The 17,074-nt window shown below is 40.6% G+C and overlaps 1 protein-coding gene and 1 long non-coding RNA gene across 4 annotated transcripts in view; one reads left to right on the forward strand and one right to left on the reverse strand.

Annotated features, from left to right (window-relative positions):
• Window positions 1-53: 53 nt before the first annotated feature.
• The window catches only part of KCNAB1 (potassium voltage-gated channel subfamily A member regulatory beta subunit 1), a 287,423-nt gene continuing 270,402 nt past the window's right edge, over window positions 54-17,074 (reverse strand). For all 3 annotated transcript variants that reach the window (XM_030575965.1, XM_030575963.1, XM_030575964.1), the window contains 5 exons: window positions 14,558-14,678; window positions 13,569-13,663; window positions 6,873-6,993; window positions 4,398-4,486; window positions 54-3,798 (listed from right to left, as the gene is read on the reverse strand). In XM_030575965.1, the coding sequence (XP_030431825.1) occupies window positions 3,709-3,798; window positions 4,398-4,486; window positions 6,873-6,993; window positions 13,569-13,663; window positions 14,558-14,678 (516 nt within the window). In that variant the 3' untranslated portion in view covers window positions 54-3,708. The remainder of the gene's footprint in view (window positions 3,799-4,397; window positions 4,487-6,872; window positions 6,994-13,568; window positions 13,664-14,557; window positions 14,679-17,074) is intronic.
• LOC115657765 lies at window positions 4,494-8,406 on the forward strand. The gene is made up of 2 exons (XR_004002045.1): window positions 4,494-5,218; window positions 7,619-8,406. It is a non-coding gene; the product is annotated as an uncharacterized LOC115657765 (long non-coding RNA).

A 17,074-nucleotide genomic window follows, 5' to 3' on the forward strand; every position in this document is an offset into this window, starting at 1 on the left:
CTAAAGTTTTCAGGTGGAAGACTATAAGTAGAGCTCTGTGATTGTGGCAGCCTCACCTTGCCCTGTGGAGTTGTGCTTCAGAGTAAAAGCTTCCATGTTGCTTTTTAAAATAAACCAAGTCCCTGGTCTAGCAAAGAACCTTGAAAGTATGACCCAGAAATAACCCTAAAGAAAGTTCTGTTGGAAAATATCCTGAAACAGCTGTGAATGTGAATTAACCTATTGGGATGAATGGGTTAAGTCAAACCTAAAGCTGATAATGAAAATGTCAGTATTTTAACTGTAGTAGATTATACCTTCCTGGCACCCCTGGGGACAAAGGAAAAAGGGTAGTGCTCTTGTATCCTTGACCATGGTATTGCTGAGGGGTTGTCCTGGAGTCTTCCAGCAGTGTTGCCCAGGACATTTGTCTCCTTTCCAGTGTACATGTGGGGGAAGAGGTAAAGTAGTCGAGATGAAAGTCAGGAGCTCACAAAAGGCAGAGTCCAGGGTTTGGGGAAAGCAAAGGAAGAAAATAAACCACCCACTCTCCTTTCTGAAGAGTCCTGGGCAACCAAGGGTCTGAAGTGGTCTCAAGTCCCTAGTCTGACACCCTGCTCCATCAGTGTGCCACCTCCAGCTGAGCTGGGATCCTCCCTTTTAGAGGACCTGCCCTTTTCCAGGTTTGACACACCTCACAGGTGTGCTGGATTGGGGCTGACTGCCCAGTGGATGTCTTTAACCCCTTTTTAACTGGGGATGGGGATAGTCTAGATTTTCCTACCAACGTCCCTAGTCAAGAACCCCAAACTGCTCTGCTACTTGCTTAAAGCTCCAATTGCTTTCCTCTTCCCCCCCAACCCCGCCCTCCCACATACCAAAACTTATAGCTAACACAATGGCTGTGTTGCCTATACAAATCTGTGGCATCGTAAAAACTGAACATAGGAACAGGTTAAAATAAAATGCAATACTGAAATACGAGATGTGATACTATGCTATATTTCCATCTACAAGGAAGAGTAACTGCCTTTTTAATAAAGCCTCTCCAGAGTTTCTAGCTTGCAGTCCCAGAGTGTGGCAGGTATTGGGTCTGGCTTGCCTTAGAGTATGCAGGGTTTGTCTAAGTATTTTACAGGGAGAAGCGTAAAGATGACTTTCAGAGGGGGGAAAAAATTGGATTGTTTTTGGTTTTTTGTGCTGCTGCAGAAAGATGTCTTTCAAAAAATTGAATACATTTTAGGCCCTAATCCATCCAACACACAAGTAGTACCACTGACTTTTAAATGGGACTACAATACTCAGATGCATAGTTAAGAACATGTATTTGCAGGAGAGGGACCTAGACTTTCAGCCTTTTAGGAAGTTGCTGATATTTTTCTCTAGGTGACAGGTTATCAACAATGAAATGCTGTTACTGTCAGCTCATTGAATATTTTACTGACTTTTCTCTTTAGCTTAGTTTTTTTGGAATGGTTATGTTTCTAAAGCCTGGAGACCATCTTTGTCATGTCAGAGTTTCTCCTGAGAATTATAGGATGTTATAGGATAAGACGCTTAACAAATATTTGAAACCCAAATAATTTCTGGACTCTTAATTTAAACCCTTATCATTTTTTCCAAATCCTGTCATGCTTGCATAAGTGTTTCCCTATCTCTCTATTTCCCTTCAGAGGAGATCAGTGTCTATAAATCACAGAGATGGTAGGAGTGTCTAAAATGACAAAGGTTGTATGCTACTGTAACCTACCTCTCCTCCAGCCCCTGACAGCTGGCTTAGAGATGCTCCCAATTCCAAAAGTAGAGTGAAAGTTAGCCTAAAAGTTGTTTTTCTTGGCATCTCATTGCTATCTGCCAAATTATTAGACTACTTGACTCTTCATATTAGTTTTCTCTCTTAATAATGGACAGTGCCATCTCCCTTTTTAATGAGTATCTATTACATTAATCTCTATAACAGGTAAGAATTCTTAATTGGCTTACACAGAGAGTGTGCAGGATTCATGTATGACTGAGAGGGAAACATAAGGAATGTGTCCTAAAAGAGAAAAGGGACTGGTACAGAAATAAGGGACTAGTTCAGTCAGTACCCAGCACAAGAGTGCATTTCACTTTTTCACCTTTGTAAGGTATACTAACTCCTGAAGCCCTTCCATTTCACACAAGAGTTAAATCAGTGCATTTCTTGGCTTCTTATTTAAATAGGTCTTATCAACAAAATATGCATCAAACATTTTAAGCATGTGGCACTGATCAGTAAACAGCTGTGGGTGAAACATACTGTACAAGATGTCCCCCTCATCATCTAATAATAATGGCTTTTTTCTTCCCCATGTGCCCTCTTTTGGATAGCTGATCACTGAAAAAGTAGCAAGATCTTGGTGGGCCAAAGACATAATTTATATCTCATTCGTTTCAATGGGAAATCTCATTTAATATTTTTATGGATCTTGCAAAATTGTTTTCACCTTGCTTCTGAGCGTAATGTATGTGTATTCTTGTCCAAAAACAAAATCACTGATTGATTGTAATAAATGTTCTAGTTATAAGGTTGGATGCACAAAATGCTTTTATTGTGTACAAGCAGAAGTTAGATTGCGGTTCTGATATACAGAAGCTAAGTTCATTTACACTTATCATAGATCATTGGATGAAATAGAAGACAAACATTTTAACTTTAAAAATATCAGTATCTATGTTCTGTTCATGTGTCATCTGAAAAATGTGTGCAACACTCTTACGCTATGAAGTTAGGAAACATGTTATACAAGGATCCTATATGTACTGTACAAAACCATAGTCTTTAGGAAATGTATATGTATGCATACATGTGCAAAATAGACTTACTGAAGTTATAGGAAATGCATTTTACAAAGCAAAGTGAGGTTACTGTATTTATGAAGCTGTTCTTAAAATGAGGAGATTAACTGATAAATGTACCAGTGTTTCCTGTGTAAGGATGAAATACTTTCACAAAACTCATTGTTTAAAAATACCTTGTCAGAAGCACTACTTATGGCTGATTTCCAGGATACAGTCAGAGCAAATGTAACCTTTCACCAAAACAAATACCTGTTTTTTTGATATTTTACAGCAACTGTGAATTATATAATAAATAGCTGAGCACATTCAATATGCAAAATTTTTAACTGGACTATTTAGAAGCTGAACCATGTAGTAATTAATTTTCTGACTTTTTACTGTAAGGTCCTTTTTCAGCTACAGCCTAAAGCCTATACAAAAATTGCATTTGAAAATTTTGAACTAGCTCATTCTATGATCTAGCTGAAGAACTTTTATAGTTGAAATTTCTTAGAATGCATTTTTACTAAAACTGTAACTTTTGTTTTTGTTCATTGAAAAAATATATCTGTACATCCTTCTTTAATTACCAAGTACCTAAAGGATATAAATAGTTTGTTTTGTTTTTTTGCTTGATATGTGTATTTCACTGCATAAGCATGAGGTGCTAAGAGAAAATTAAGAGTCAATGACTTTAGTCAGAGATAAGAAAATACAAAGAATATTCTCAGTTGTATGAGAGATCAACTGTGCTTTTGAATTTTACTGCAGATTGGTAGCAACAGCACACACCTTTGAAAAATCCAGTAACAGTAGAGACTGAGCAGCAAGCAGCTGCATGATTCTAATGACTGGATATTAATTCAGTACTGTACTATATACAGAGCACTATTTTAACCATGCTGTCCTGTGTAACCATGCATTGCATTATGATCGGTAGTCCTTCTTGCTGATGGGCTTATTCCCTAGAATAGTATCTATTTCACTTACAACGTGTGATGTCATCTTTGGAAGAACCTAAGGATGAAGAAAAAATAAAGCCCACACATTAACAGGATTGCTTAATGGTTATTCTTGACTAAACAGGTTTTCCAAAATTAAACCAATTGTATAAAATAATGTATGAGCTCTCTGTCTCTGTATGATAAATAGTTTACATTTATATGGTGCCTGCCTTCCTTCCTTCCCAAATTGTAATGACTGTATACTAGAAGATCTGCTGTAATTTTCTTCTAAGGATCTCAGGGCATTTTGTAAACTATACACATGTAAAACAGTGACGAGAGGGAAGTTTGTGGTCAAGGATATCAGAGCAAGGCCTTCATGAAAAATGCAATATTTAATGTCAGCGCAGACCTCGGTTTTTAAATTCTCCTGTAGAAGACTACTGGAGACTGGAAAATAATATTTATGGGCTCCAGTGAAGTAGAGTATATTTGTTTCTTTAATTAAAGTGTCAGTAGAACTGCAGAAGAACTGAAAATGTATTAAACGTTTAAATTCAGGATACTGAACATACTAGACACAGGGTATGTACAATGCTACCCTGAAACAACTTCAAAGAAAAGTAAGTAAACGCTTTTGATACTTGTAGGATTTATTTGGACACTACTTGCCTGAATGGCTCCAAGATTTTCTATCAGTTGCTCTGGATTGGAAGATCCTAAAAGAACAGAACTCACACCTTCATTTCGCAGGCACCATGCTAGGAATAAAATCACATGACTGTTAGGAACATCTAGAGCTGTCTCATCCAGAATCATTTATCTGACGACAGTGGTCAATAATAGATGCTTCAGAGCAAGGTGCAGGAAACCCCTTACTAGATAACTATAGAATAACCTGTCCATAGAGCTAATTTCTTCCTAATCCCTGTCAGATAGTGGTTGGTTTGTGTCCTGAAGCATGAAAGTTTATATCCTTACCTTTTTTTTTAAGTATCCCATCTAATCTAACTGAATGTTCTCATTATCCATGTATAAATCAAATCCTTTAAAAAATGTTAATTAGCACTTGATACATTGTTGTAAGTGTTCCTCAGGCTAGCTATGCATTGTGTAAATATTTCCCTTTCAGTTTTGAATTTGCTGCCTTTGTTTCATTGAGTGTCTCCTTGGTCTCGTGTTATGGGAAAGGGTAAATGGGACTGCTCAATTTACCTTTGCTATATTATTCATTATATTGTATAGCTTTATCTTCTTCCTGAGTTTTTTCCCCTTTCAACTGAATGGTCCCAAACTATTTAACATATGAAAGTCTTTCCATGCCTCTATTTGTATTAATCCAGCCTCCATCTATTTCTGCTATGCCCTTTTTGAGATGGAATGACTAGAAAAAAAAGTGTTCCCAATGAGCATGTACCACTGTTTTATACTATACTGGTAAACCACTGAGAGGATAATCTCCCAGCATCTTGATTTAGTGGCTGTGATTATAGGTAAGACTTTCTTTCAGTATTATGCACAGGGACTAGATATTAAACTATGAAATAGATTTTCCATCAGAATCATCTGACCACTTAAGCTGCTAATAAACTGATGCAGGAGCAGGGTTTGTTTTGTTTTGTTTTGGTGCTAAAGGACAGGAGTGGTTACTTAAGTTATTTAAACTGCAGGATCATTTCTCTGACAGCCATCTGTGTGTAACATTTCAGTAATGACTCAAGGCAAGCATGGAGAAGACAGCACACTTGAAAATTATTAATGACCTCTCCTTTGGAAAAAAGGTCTCTCTGTTCTTTGTTAGCTGCAGGGCCGGCTCTAGCAATTTCGCCGCCCCAAGCACAGCGGCACGCCGCGGGAGGTGCTCTGCCGCTTGCCGATCCCGTGGCTCCAGTGGACCTCCCACAGGCTTCCCTGCTCGGGGTCTGTTGGTCCCGCGGCTCTGGTGGACCTCCTGCAGGTGTGCCTGTGGATGCTCCACCGGAGCTGCAGGACCAGCGGACCCTCCGCAGGGACAGCTGCGGGAGGTCCACCGGAGCTGCCTGCCGCCCTCCCGGCAACCGGCAGAGCTCCCCCTGTGGCATGCCACCCCAAGCATGCGCGTGGCACGCTGGGGCCTGGAGCAGGCCCTGGTTAGCTGTATTTATAAAGCATGACTTAATCAGGTCTGTGGCTATTATAGAGGTACCACATTCCTGGGACACTGCAAGAAACAAAGGCACTCGTGATTATTTCATAGTAACTGCTAGCTCACATTATTGCTGTTTTATAAGAAAATGGATATTGTCTTTGCCAGAGGATGAGTCAAGAATACAGAGTAGTAGTTTAAACTGGCATTTTACATTACTCTGAAGCATTTCTTCCTTTTGATCTATTCATGTTCATTCAGTGCATGCCTCCTTATAAACTAGCACTGCATCTTACATCATCAATTGTCATCCTTCCCTGGCATCATGGTCTACAGCTTCTATTATCTAAGGCCTCGGCTACACTAGTGTGGGGGGCGGGGTTTGAACTAAGATACGCAACTTCAGCTACGTGAATAGCGTAACTAAGTTGAAGTATTTTAGTTCGACTTATCTGGCCGTCCTGACGGCGGCGAGTCAACTGGCATGGCTCCCCTGTCGACACCGCTTACTACTCCTGCTGAGGTGGAGTATGGGCGTCGATTAGCGGATCGATTTATTGTGTTCAGACAAGACGCAACTAATCGATCCCTGGTACATTGAACACTACCCACCGATCCGGTGGGTAGTATAGACGTACCCTAAATGATCACTTGACTTAAATCACTTCTCTCTGAAGCAGAAAGCTATCCCTGCTGGCTGTCACTTTGAATGTGCAATTTGAAATGCAGCAGGTCCCAGGGATACTGCTGGTTCTCTGGCTATTAAGGCTTTTAAGTTACCCCTCACTCAGAGACTTAAATGGAATGAGTAAATAATACTAATGGAGCACCCAAGGCTTCATGGCTTTGTGCAAGACAGTTAGTTTGCAATGATCTGCCAAAGATCAGCAAAGCACAAAATTTGGTATCTGTGAATTACTGTAGTAGTTCTAGAGTGGTTTTTTTTTTCAATACTATGATGTGAACCGTATCAAGCAAGAGGGGAGAAAGCAGCAATAAATGATACTTTTAGTATTTCTTACCAACTGCTAGCTGAGGTAGTGTGCATCCAAGACGATCTGCAATTGGGGAAAGGTCTTTCAGCTTTATTTGCTGTTTTCTTCCTTCTTCACTTACAATTTTTTCCTTTAGCCACTGGTAGCACTAGGAATCAAGTATATTGGAAGGTTAAAACTAACAGTGATTACCAAGATAAGATGGGTGGGCCAGCTTCTGTTGGTGAAAGAGACAAGCTTTTGAGCTCACAGAGCTCTTAGGGTTTATCTACACTGAAACTTAGTTGGCAAAACTTTTGTCATTCAGAGGTGTTAAAAAAACACACCACCGAATGACAAATTTTTATCGATTAAAAAGCGCTGATGCGAACAGTTCTTTGTTGGCAGGAGCGCTCTCCTGCCAACAAAGCTGCTGCCACTCATTGCGGGTGAAAGTTCTTTGTTGGCGGGAGAGCTCTCCTGCCGTCAAACAGCAGCTATATTGTGCGCCTTTTAACGGCACACCCGTGTCTCTAAAAGATGGGTAGTGTAGACAAAGCCTAAGTCATGTCTCTACAACCACACTGCAGACAGTGATTACAAATTCAATTAAAAATTCAGAGTTGTTGGAGTAGCTTTGTTTTTTTTTGTTTTTTTTTTTTTTAAATCTTCGCCCACTCAAGAGGTAGTAACTGAGCTTGAATGATACAAAACTGCTGCTGCATTAAAATGATGGGAAAAAATAAGTCATCTTGTAGATTCCACACTGATATTTTGTTTGGTTTACATGACAGATGGACTAAAATTAAAACCTTGAAAATGGACCCTGGAACGTGAAAGCACCCCATTCACTTTTGGTTCCTGGTTGGATCCAAACCCAGAATGGTTCTATTTTCCTATTTGGGGAGGATTCAAGCAAAATCTCAGCCCTTCTCATTAGATGTTGGCTCAAGGTGTTAGGATCTTGGAAGAACAGCTGATTTTATGAACTATCACCTTTCAGTGTTTATAAAAATTAATCAGAACAATTTGACATTTCAGTTCCCTCTACTGTAAACCTGAACCTTCACCATCAGCCTTGAACTCTAATGTAAACCTAATTTGGATCCACATCTGAACACTGCCAGTTTACAACAGATATCTTTATACTTTGATTTGTGAATTTCATCGAGGAAATAGGTTCTTTACAATCAAATACAATATTTTGATATTTCTAACCTTATTCTATATGCATATCATATGTGTAATAGAGAGCTGAATTCTATTCTTTAAGCAGATTGGTTGAAATCTATTTAATAGGCAAAGAACCTGTAATTAAAAAGGAGTATAATTTAATAGAGGCTATAAGAAATGAATGAGAATGACCTACTGGTTGAAACACAACACTGGGTGGCAGGAGAGCTGAATCCTATTGCTAGTTTTGTGCTTCACTTTTTTACCTGTGAAACCTAAAGTCTGTTGTCTGTGTACTAAGATTCCAAGCTCTCAGAGCAAAGATAGTGACTTCTTTTGTGTCTTGTACAGCACCAAGCATTTAGTCTATATGTAATTAATTAGTAATAATAAAACAGGTAATTTTGCAGGATTGTTGCAAGGCGTTAATTAATTAATATTTGTAAAGCACTTTGAGATCCTTGGCGCTTTTATAGTGCTTCCTATCCATAGATCTCTTAGTGCTTTGTAGTGGTGAACTAAGCATTATCCTCATTTTATAATGGAGAAACTAAGGCCCAGGATCACACGGCAATTCAATGGCAGAGTCAGGAACACAGCCCAGGTCTGCTGACTCCACTGGCCCATACACGAGCATCTATAAAAGACTGTATGTGTGAAATGCTTTCAGATGCTCATCTTAGTGCCACTCTTATTTCTCAGCCTCGAAAAGCTGAGAAGAGCTAATGCAGGGAGACATCCGTCATCCTTTCACATTTCTTGCAGAAGGTTGATTTTTACTCACGAGATGGTACAAAAGACATACTTTAGTTAAACATCCTGAGTCTTTTCAAATGTTGTTAAAACCCTGATGTCTTGCTATGCTGCCATTTTTCGAACTGTCAGCCATAGTAAGGACAGTACATCACAGATAACAGCAAGTACTAAGTAGGCTTCATAACAAGAAAAAGTTTTGCCTTTTGTTGGGGCTAGAGGTCAATATTTTCACAGTGAAACAAGCCAGAAAACTGAACAGTTCTGGATGCAAGTAAATTCTGGCATGTCAGATTAATGGTACTGTGTTACATTACAAATGGAAACAATCTTCATGGTACAGATCAGGACGAAAAACCTTACTCTGCTGTTTTCTTATGCACTTAACCCCAGAGCACATCCAGGGTACAGAAAATTACATATCTGCATCTTAATAGATAAAACAAGTTTGTGCAATGTCTGTGTATAATTTGAGATTTGAATTGGTGCTAACGGTAGGACAGCAGCATGACAAAGAATTAAAGACAAGTGTAACGCATTTGATGTTCCCAGCTTTGTTGTGATTGCTCATTGTCCAGAGTGGGTAAGTGAGCTAATACCAAGATTCAAACAGTGAACTCTTACTAAACTCCTTTCTAGCCTCCCATTACCTCACTTTTCTTCCCCAGCACTCTTAATTTCCTTGTTACAGAGACCCTCACTCTGGCCAGAGAATGCTCCCACTGGAATCCATGAACCCAGTTTGGTGCATCACCCACCAAGTTACTTTTCCTCTCCATTTTACAGCTGGGGCAGGGCAGAGCATGTAATGTTAAAGTGTACAGGAGTATAGTGTAATAAAGTTAGGTGTTGCATTATGAACAATTTATGGTATTAAACTCTAATAATGGAGCTAACACAGTATTTAAATAGATTAAATAACTCACTTTGAGAATTACATATCACCAACCAATGACAGAATTGTATCTGAGTCTAGTATGAGTTTGCTACCCTTGCTATATATTTAGAATTTACTTCCAAAAACTACTGTTTAAATACAATTCTGTGGTAGGGGAAATATATTCCCATTTCAAACATGAATCCTTTACTGCTGTTCCCTTTGTTATAAAAGCCTCCTGATGTACCTTGCAAATGCCCTGATATTTCATATTACGTAGTAAAGTCTCTATAGTCCCACCCTATCCAAGCCCCATTTGTGAGTGCTGCTGAAAAGCCTGTATTTATGCAAATGAAAGGTTTTGTATGGCTTGCTGGAGTAATGTAGACTGGTGGGAGTGCTGAGAAGCGTCTTTACCCCTATTATTTATTTTAATCTTCAGATTACCAAAAGCCCCATCCTGAGCAGAGCTGTTACATGGCCAAATTAAGCGTAAGACCTTTGGCATAGAGGGCTGATTGAAATAGCTCTGGTAGTTATAGGGGTGGCTTTATGTTTTTTGCTACCCCAAGCACAGCAGTCAGGCGGCCTTCGGCGGCACACCTGCGGACAGTGTGCTGGTCACGCGGATTCGGCATCATTTCTGCAGATGATCTGCCGGTCCCATGCCTTCGGCGTACCCGCCGCTGAATTTCTGCTGAACCCGCGGGACCAGCAGACCTTCCGCAGGCACTTGCTTCACTGGTGCCTGAAGCTGCCCCTGGTTAGTTACTCGAGAGCAGCGGTTTTCAACCTTTTTTCATTTGTGGACCCCTAAAAATTTTTGAATGGAGGTGCAGACTCCTTTGGAAATCTTAGTGTGCAAACCTCCAGGGGTCCACAGACCACAGGTTGAAAAGCTCTTCTCTAGAGAATACAGTACCCTGTATCTCTGAGGAATTCAAGATTATTTTTTTGTCATCTTAAAAATTCTGCTGGAAGCACTGAGTAGCACTAAACAAACCTGTTTTATGAATAGTTGCTTTTCAGCTGCTGAGTGACTCGAAATGTTTACTATTTACAGAAGGTGCCTTGTCAGCCACTAGGCTGCAATAAACTTCAAATACATTTCATAAAAGGGTTTTTTTTCCAGGCACCAAAAGAAAATAATAGAGAAGTTTCATAAGAATGACTGGGCTGGGGCTCTGAGATGCTCTAAAACATTAGACAAAAGAGGAAGAAAAATCTTGAGGTAAAAGCACAGAAGAGACATCTGGGATCCTGAAGTTTATCTCTGGCATGTCAGACTCCCTGTATGAGCTTAGGCAAGTCACTACCCTCTTTCTGCCTCAGCTTCCTCATGCAAAACAGTGATAGTGGGCCAAATCAATCTCTGGTGCAACACTATGGAATTAACTGAAGATAAATCAGGGATATCAGCCAGGATGGGCAGGGATGGATACATCTGACCCAGTTATATTTACTATCTTTGGAGGGAAGGTGGGAGGCTTAATGCCTTGGTCTTTGTTCCCTTTTTCAGTGCACAGCCAGGCGTGCAAGATGTTGCACTCCAGCACAGTGCAAGTGAGAGTTATGCAAGGATATAAGGTTAAGCACAAGGTGTAGCCCTCCACTCTGAGCAGTGCAGTAAGCAGGTGCCTGGGGCAGCCAATGAAGAGGGGCAACATGTTCGGCTCTTTGGCGGCAATTTGGCAGAGGGAAGGACCCACTGCCAAATTGTCGCCAAAGAATGAAGCGGCGCGGTGGAGTTGCCGCCGATCGCGATTGCAGCTGTCCCTCCCCTTCCCCCCCCCCACTTGGGGTGGCAAAAACCCTGGAGCCGGCTCTGACAGGTGCAAAGGGCACCCAAGTGTTGCACTATAACTGCCCTGTTTGGACGCTGCTGCTGCAAACTAAAAGGAACTTTGTGCATGTTAACATAGTCCTCATTCAAACTAGATACTGCTATTCACATCCCTGTAGTGAGCACTGCAGTCAAGTGTAGACAAATCAAGCCATTCTGGTTTTTAAAATGTTTTGAAAGAGACAGCTGCAAAGTGCTTTTGGTTACAATGAAATCTTAGAACTGTTGGACTGGATAGGACAATACAAACTACTCTGTGGCCTGTGGGCCAGGTGCCAGCTCATGCCAGACCCCCAGGCCAATTCACTTGTGTATTAGTATAGATCAAAGTGATTGGTAAATGTGTAATTGTATTTGGTGTTTAAACTTCATGAAAACTAGTGGGATGTTCCTTGCATTGTTCTCACTTATCTGTATCCATTATAATGTAGTAGCGAACATTTACACTGTGTAGACCCCTGAAACTAAATAACCCATGAAATGAGAAAGAAGTCTTGTAGAATGCAAATGAAGAACTTTAACAGAAAAGTGCTAATTTCAAACCAAGTGGTCATTTCTGTGATGATCGGAAGTCAAAGACTCAAAATGTATTCCTCACTCTCTGTCATCAAAGGTAAAACCCACATGGGTGGTGACACTGTCAGCTTGTTTTCTGTGAGAAGAAGCTATAAGTGTGGATTCAAGGAAAGATCCTGGATCTCTGGACTGCTTGGACTCTTACAGGGAAGTGCACCAGATGCAAAGCAGAGATCCCCAGAGACAATCTGGGTACCCTGAAAAGACTTTTGGGAAACTGGCAGTTTATAACATCACTGCCACCATTTTGAATGACAAACTGTGACTTGCGCATATATTTTACCTGTTTTAACCTCTCAATAACTCTCATTTCCTTTTCTTGGCTAATAAACCTTTAGTTAGTTTACTATAGAATTGGCTACCAGCAGCAAGTGTGGTGTAAGAAGTAGGTTACCAATTGATCTGGAGTAAGTGACTAGTCACTTGGGATTGGAACCAACCTAAATGTGATGTGATTTTTGGTGAAAGTAACCATTTTATCACAAAGTCCAGTTTGGGCGGCAAGATAAACTGGAGAGTCTAAGGGAACTGCCTGTGACTCCATGATAAGATTGGGATTGTGATCCAGGAATTCTCATTTGTCACTGGCTTGGTGAAATCTAACTATGGAACACACCACCAGTGTGGGGTATCTGCTTGTTTTCTGACAGTCTGCCCTGAGGTAGGTCATGAGCCACTCCAGACAGCCTAACAGGCTGCATTCCTCCTCTAGCAGAGGGGATGGACTATGAAACCTGGTGGATCTTTTACATTTCTAATTTCTATGGGTGTATTCTGAGTCTTCATGCAAAACCTGAGGAACAGGGCTTTGTGCAGAGGAATTATGGGGGACAAAATCCTGCTGTCCTCCAACCTGTTGCTCTCCTGTTGCTGGGTAACATTAGTGATAAAAACCTCTGAAATAAAGTTCTCTGTCTTGAATAAAGGTACATTTGAGAGCACAAACCATTACAATTCCTGCTTCAATTAGATAGCTGCAGAGCATTATTCTATTTCCATTGGAGTCCTGGTCATGGATTATCTGTTCTGATCATATAGGCATAATCAAATTCCTTCAAACAGGAGAGTGACAGGGTAAGGTGCAGCCATTGCCAGAACTGGGCTCCCCTATATTTTATATCTTTATATCCAAGATGGTTTTCTTAGGCTCTGCTCTCAGAGGCTAGAAAACCCTGTTATCAGAATGAAGAAAAATAAAGGCCAAATCAATCCTTAGTTGGTGTAAAGTGGTCTAGCTCTGACTTCAGTACATCAGTTCACACCAGCAAGGATCTGGCCCAGAATACCCACATAAAGATAATCAACAGGATCACAATAGTGGATTAAACTGTGGCAGTGAAACAGAGAATTTCTTATAACACAAATTTTCACTCCTGCTGGACTATGGTTGCCAGAGAAACTGAGCTGACTTATCAACAGAGCTGGGTATAGGGACAGATTTATTATAATGAGTCAGTTTATCTTTCCTTTCAAGCCCTCACAAAGGCAATACACCCACTTCTCTTGAGCACAGGAGAAATACCTTCAGTGAAGCCCTGGAGCTCTCAGGAACCCCATTTCCATATTTCCCGGAGATGATCCCGCAGGCAAGTGGAGACCATGTCATTGCTCCAACCCCTACAAAGCAATCGGAGAAGGAAATTAGTGAATTGGCAACATATTGGTACACCATAAATGTGACTGACTGCAAACAGAAAGACCAAGTTTACTGCTTATTCCTATGATAGTTGTTAGTGATGTTCAGCCAGTGTAATGGTAACAACAGTCTCTTCCTGGATTAACCTGGACAAGGTTATTTCATATTTTTAAAAAGGCTGTACGATTCCTCTTAGAGCAACTGCCACAGTCCTATCTGTGGCAGCTGCTTGCCTCATGCTGGCTCCTCTCGTCCCAGTTTACTGAGGGATCCCAAACCTGTCCTTTGTCTTAGATGGCTCCTGTGTCTCGCTGATGGGCGGGGAAGCCTCCTACCTTTCTTTGTTATGCTATCCTACTCCTTTCTCTGCACTGCATCTGACAGCTCCTCAGGGAGTGGAGCTGCAGAAAAGATAGTCCTGCTGGTGCATTCTCCACAGCAGCAGAGGGGAGGATAAAATGCACCCTGGCCAACCTGCTTCTCTTCCAGGCCACTTTGTCTCCACCCTGTCCCTGACCACAGACTCCACAGAGCAGCCTGGAGCCACTGAAGAGGCAGATTGTGCTGTGGAGGCAGATGCATTCCCTTTGGAACAGGAGAGATGACATTAGTGTATGGTGGCTCCCCTTTCTGCATAGATCTGGAGTACCATTTGGGCTTTAGAAATTAGCATCTCAAAGTAACAAGTATCTACTTCTAGAGCTACGCTGAGACAGTCTCTCTCTTTGGATTGCTAGGCAGATGTTTGTTTTCTGCCACACTTCTATTTAACAGGGACATACAGGAAAGGATTCTGTATCCTTCCCATTAGCTTATCGTTTCCTCAGGAAACGGGAGTAAGAAATGAGAGAACAGGGCAAATCTCAAAACTTTACCTATTTTGTGGTACAATTCTGGCAGTTGAACCTCCACTTTCTCTCGCTGGAAAAGATGATATTCAGCCTGTTCACATACTGGTGGAATCATATTAAACTGTCTTGCTACAGAATAGGCTTCCTGTACAAAATCAATAGAATAAAATGAAGTATTAACAGAGACTATCCTTGTGTAACATAACATATCAATCAACTAAGCATCCATAAAATCAGTGCATGTCCCAGACCTCTTTAGGTATAAAGAATCTGCTGCAAAGTAGATTCCCAAATTCTTGTTAGATGCAATATATATATATATATATATTCACGTTTCCCAAGCTTCTTTTCAAATAGCTTTTTAATGTTTTGTTTTCTGTATATTCAAACAAAGAAAAAAACAACAAATTCTCAGGGCATTTTGCACTTGCATTATAGTCAATGGAAAGACTCATTAACTTTAGAGGTTCTTGGATCAAACCCTTACTGGTTAATAGTAACTCTAAGAATTAATTATTAAAAATACCCAGCAACTGTAGATTCTACTCACATCACACTCAAACTAACCTATAGGCATGTATAAGGTATGATGTCACTGCAGTGAAATATAGGTGGCATGCTGACCATACATGCTCACATTGCTTTCATGGTACTTAGCTCTGAAAACCCACACACAGTTGTTCCTGTTTCTGTACAAGGTGAAATCAAAATTACTCAGCCTGATGGATCTCCATCCCAGAAGTACATTACGTTTTTCACTGCTGCAATACCCAGCAGCCTTCGGTTGACTACAACCAACCAACATGTTTATAAAGGTGTTACAACTTGTCTACATTAGGAGCTAAGAAGTTTTTAAACAGCAGTTAATTAACATGGGTTATCCACTGTTACCCTATGAGCCTCTCAGTGCCCACTGGCAGAGGATTCTCTGTCTGACTACAACTGTTACCATGCCGGACAAACTCATTACGCATAACACACTGTTGTCATAATATTTATCCAACAAGTATCTCATAAGGTATCATATGAAAACTGGTGACTTTCTGTTGATTAATATTCTTTTATGATGTATGTACAGTTAGCATGTCAAGAGTTATCCAGGTGTGCTGGATATATGCTACTAAAATATGTTTAGACCAAGCAATCCGAGTAAAGTTCATTAACAGATTTGTCCTAGACAAAGGAACGTATATTGGATAGTCCACCAGGACCAGCTTCGTAAGCCAAAAACAGTGGATAATATATGCATCTGTGATAAACAGAGTGATTGAGCTAACAGGGGAAGAAAGAAACAGCATGGCTTGATTACAAGAAAAAGACAATGGACATACATCTGCATCTAAGTGATTACACCAATGGGATGAAGGCCCCCGCTTGCTGAAGAACAAACAAGATGACCAGAGTCTGAACCCCAAAGGGTCATCCTCACTCTGGGGACAAAACAATGATTCTGGGGAAATATAAGGAGAAGCAAAAAGCCATCACTTAAGGAGGGAACAATCAGTTTCACACATACAGAATGGGAAGAGACTGTCTAGGAAGGAGTATGGAAGAAAGAGATCTAGGGGTCATAGTGGACCACAAGCTAAATATGAGTCAACAGTGTAATACTGTTGCAAAAAAAGCAAACGTGATTCTGGGATGCATTAACATTGTTGTAAACAAGACATGAGAAGTCATTCTTCCACTCTACTCTGCGCTGGTTAGGCCTCAACTGGAGTATTGTGTCCAGTTCTGGGCACCGCATTTCAAGAAAGAGGTGGAGAAATTGGAGAGGGTCCAGAGAAGAGCAACAAGAGTGATTAAAGGTCTTGAGAACATGACCTATGAAGGAAGGCTGAAAGACTTGGGTTTATTTAGTTTGGAAAAGAGAAGACAGAGAGGGGACATGATAGCAGTTTTCAGGTATCTAAAAGGGTGTCATCAGGAGGAGGGAGAAAACTTGTTCACCTTAGCCTCTAATGATAGAACAAGCAGCAATGGGCTTAAACTGCAGCAAGGGAGATTTAGGTTGGACATTAGGAAAAAGTTCCTAACTGTCAGGGTGGTTAAACACTGGAATACATTGCCTAGGGAGGTTGTGGAATCTCCATCTCTCGAGATATTTAAGAGTAGGTTAGATAAATGTCTATCAGGGATGGTCTAGACGGTATTTGGTCCTGCCATGAGGGCAGGGGACTGGATTCGATGACCTCTCGAGGTCCCTTCCAGTCCTAGAGTCTATGAATCTATGTGGGTTGAAGGTGCTGAGAACTGACAGTAAGTGAGAAATTGCCTGAGATCAGGATTGTAACCTGTTAAGTGTTAGACACTAAAAAGTGTATTATATTTTCTTTATTTTAAACCATTTTCGGTTTCTATTATCCTTAAATACTGTCACTTAAATCTCTGCTCTTTATTTATAAACTTATTTTTGGTTTTACCATAAAATCATCTCAGTGCTGTATATTAAAGCTAACTTAAAAGGCTGGTGTGTGCACTTTCTTTGGAGGCAGCAGACTTGGTAATTTCACTGAGTGTCCAGTGATCGGGACTGGATAC

This window comes from Gopherus evgoodei, chromosome 9 (genome assembly GCF_007399415.2).
Source record: "Gopherus evgoodei ecotype Sinaloan lineage chromosome 9, rGopEvg1_v1.p, whole genome shotgun sequence".
Classification (NCBI taxonomy): domain Eukaryota; kingdom Metazoa; phylum Chordata; order Testudines; family Testudinidae; genus Gopherus; species Gopherus evgoodei.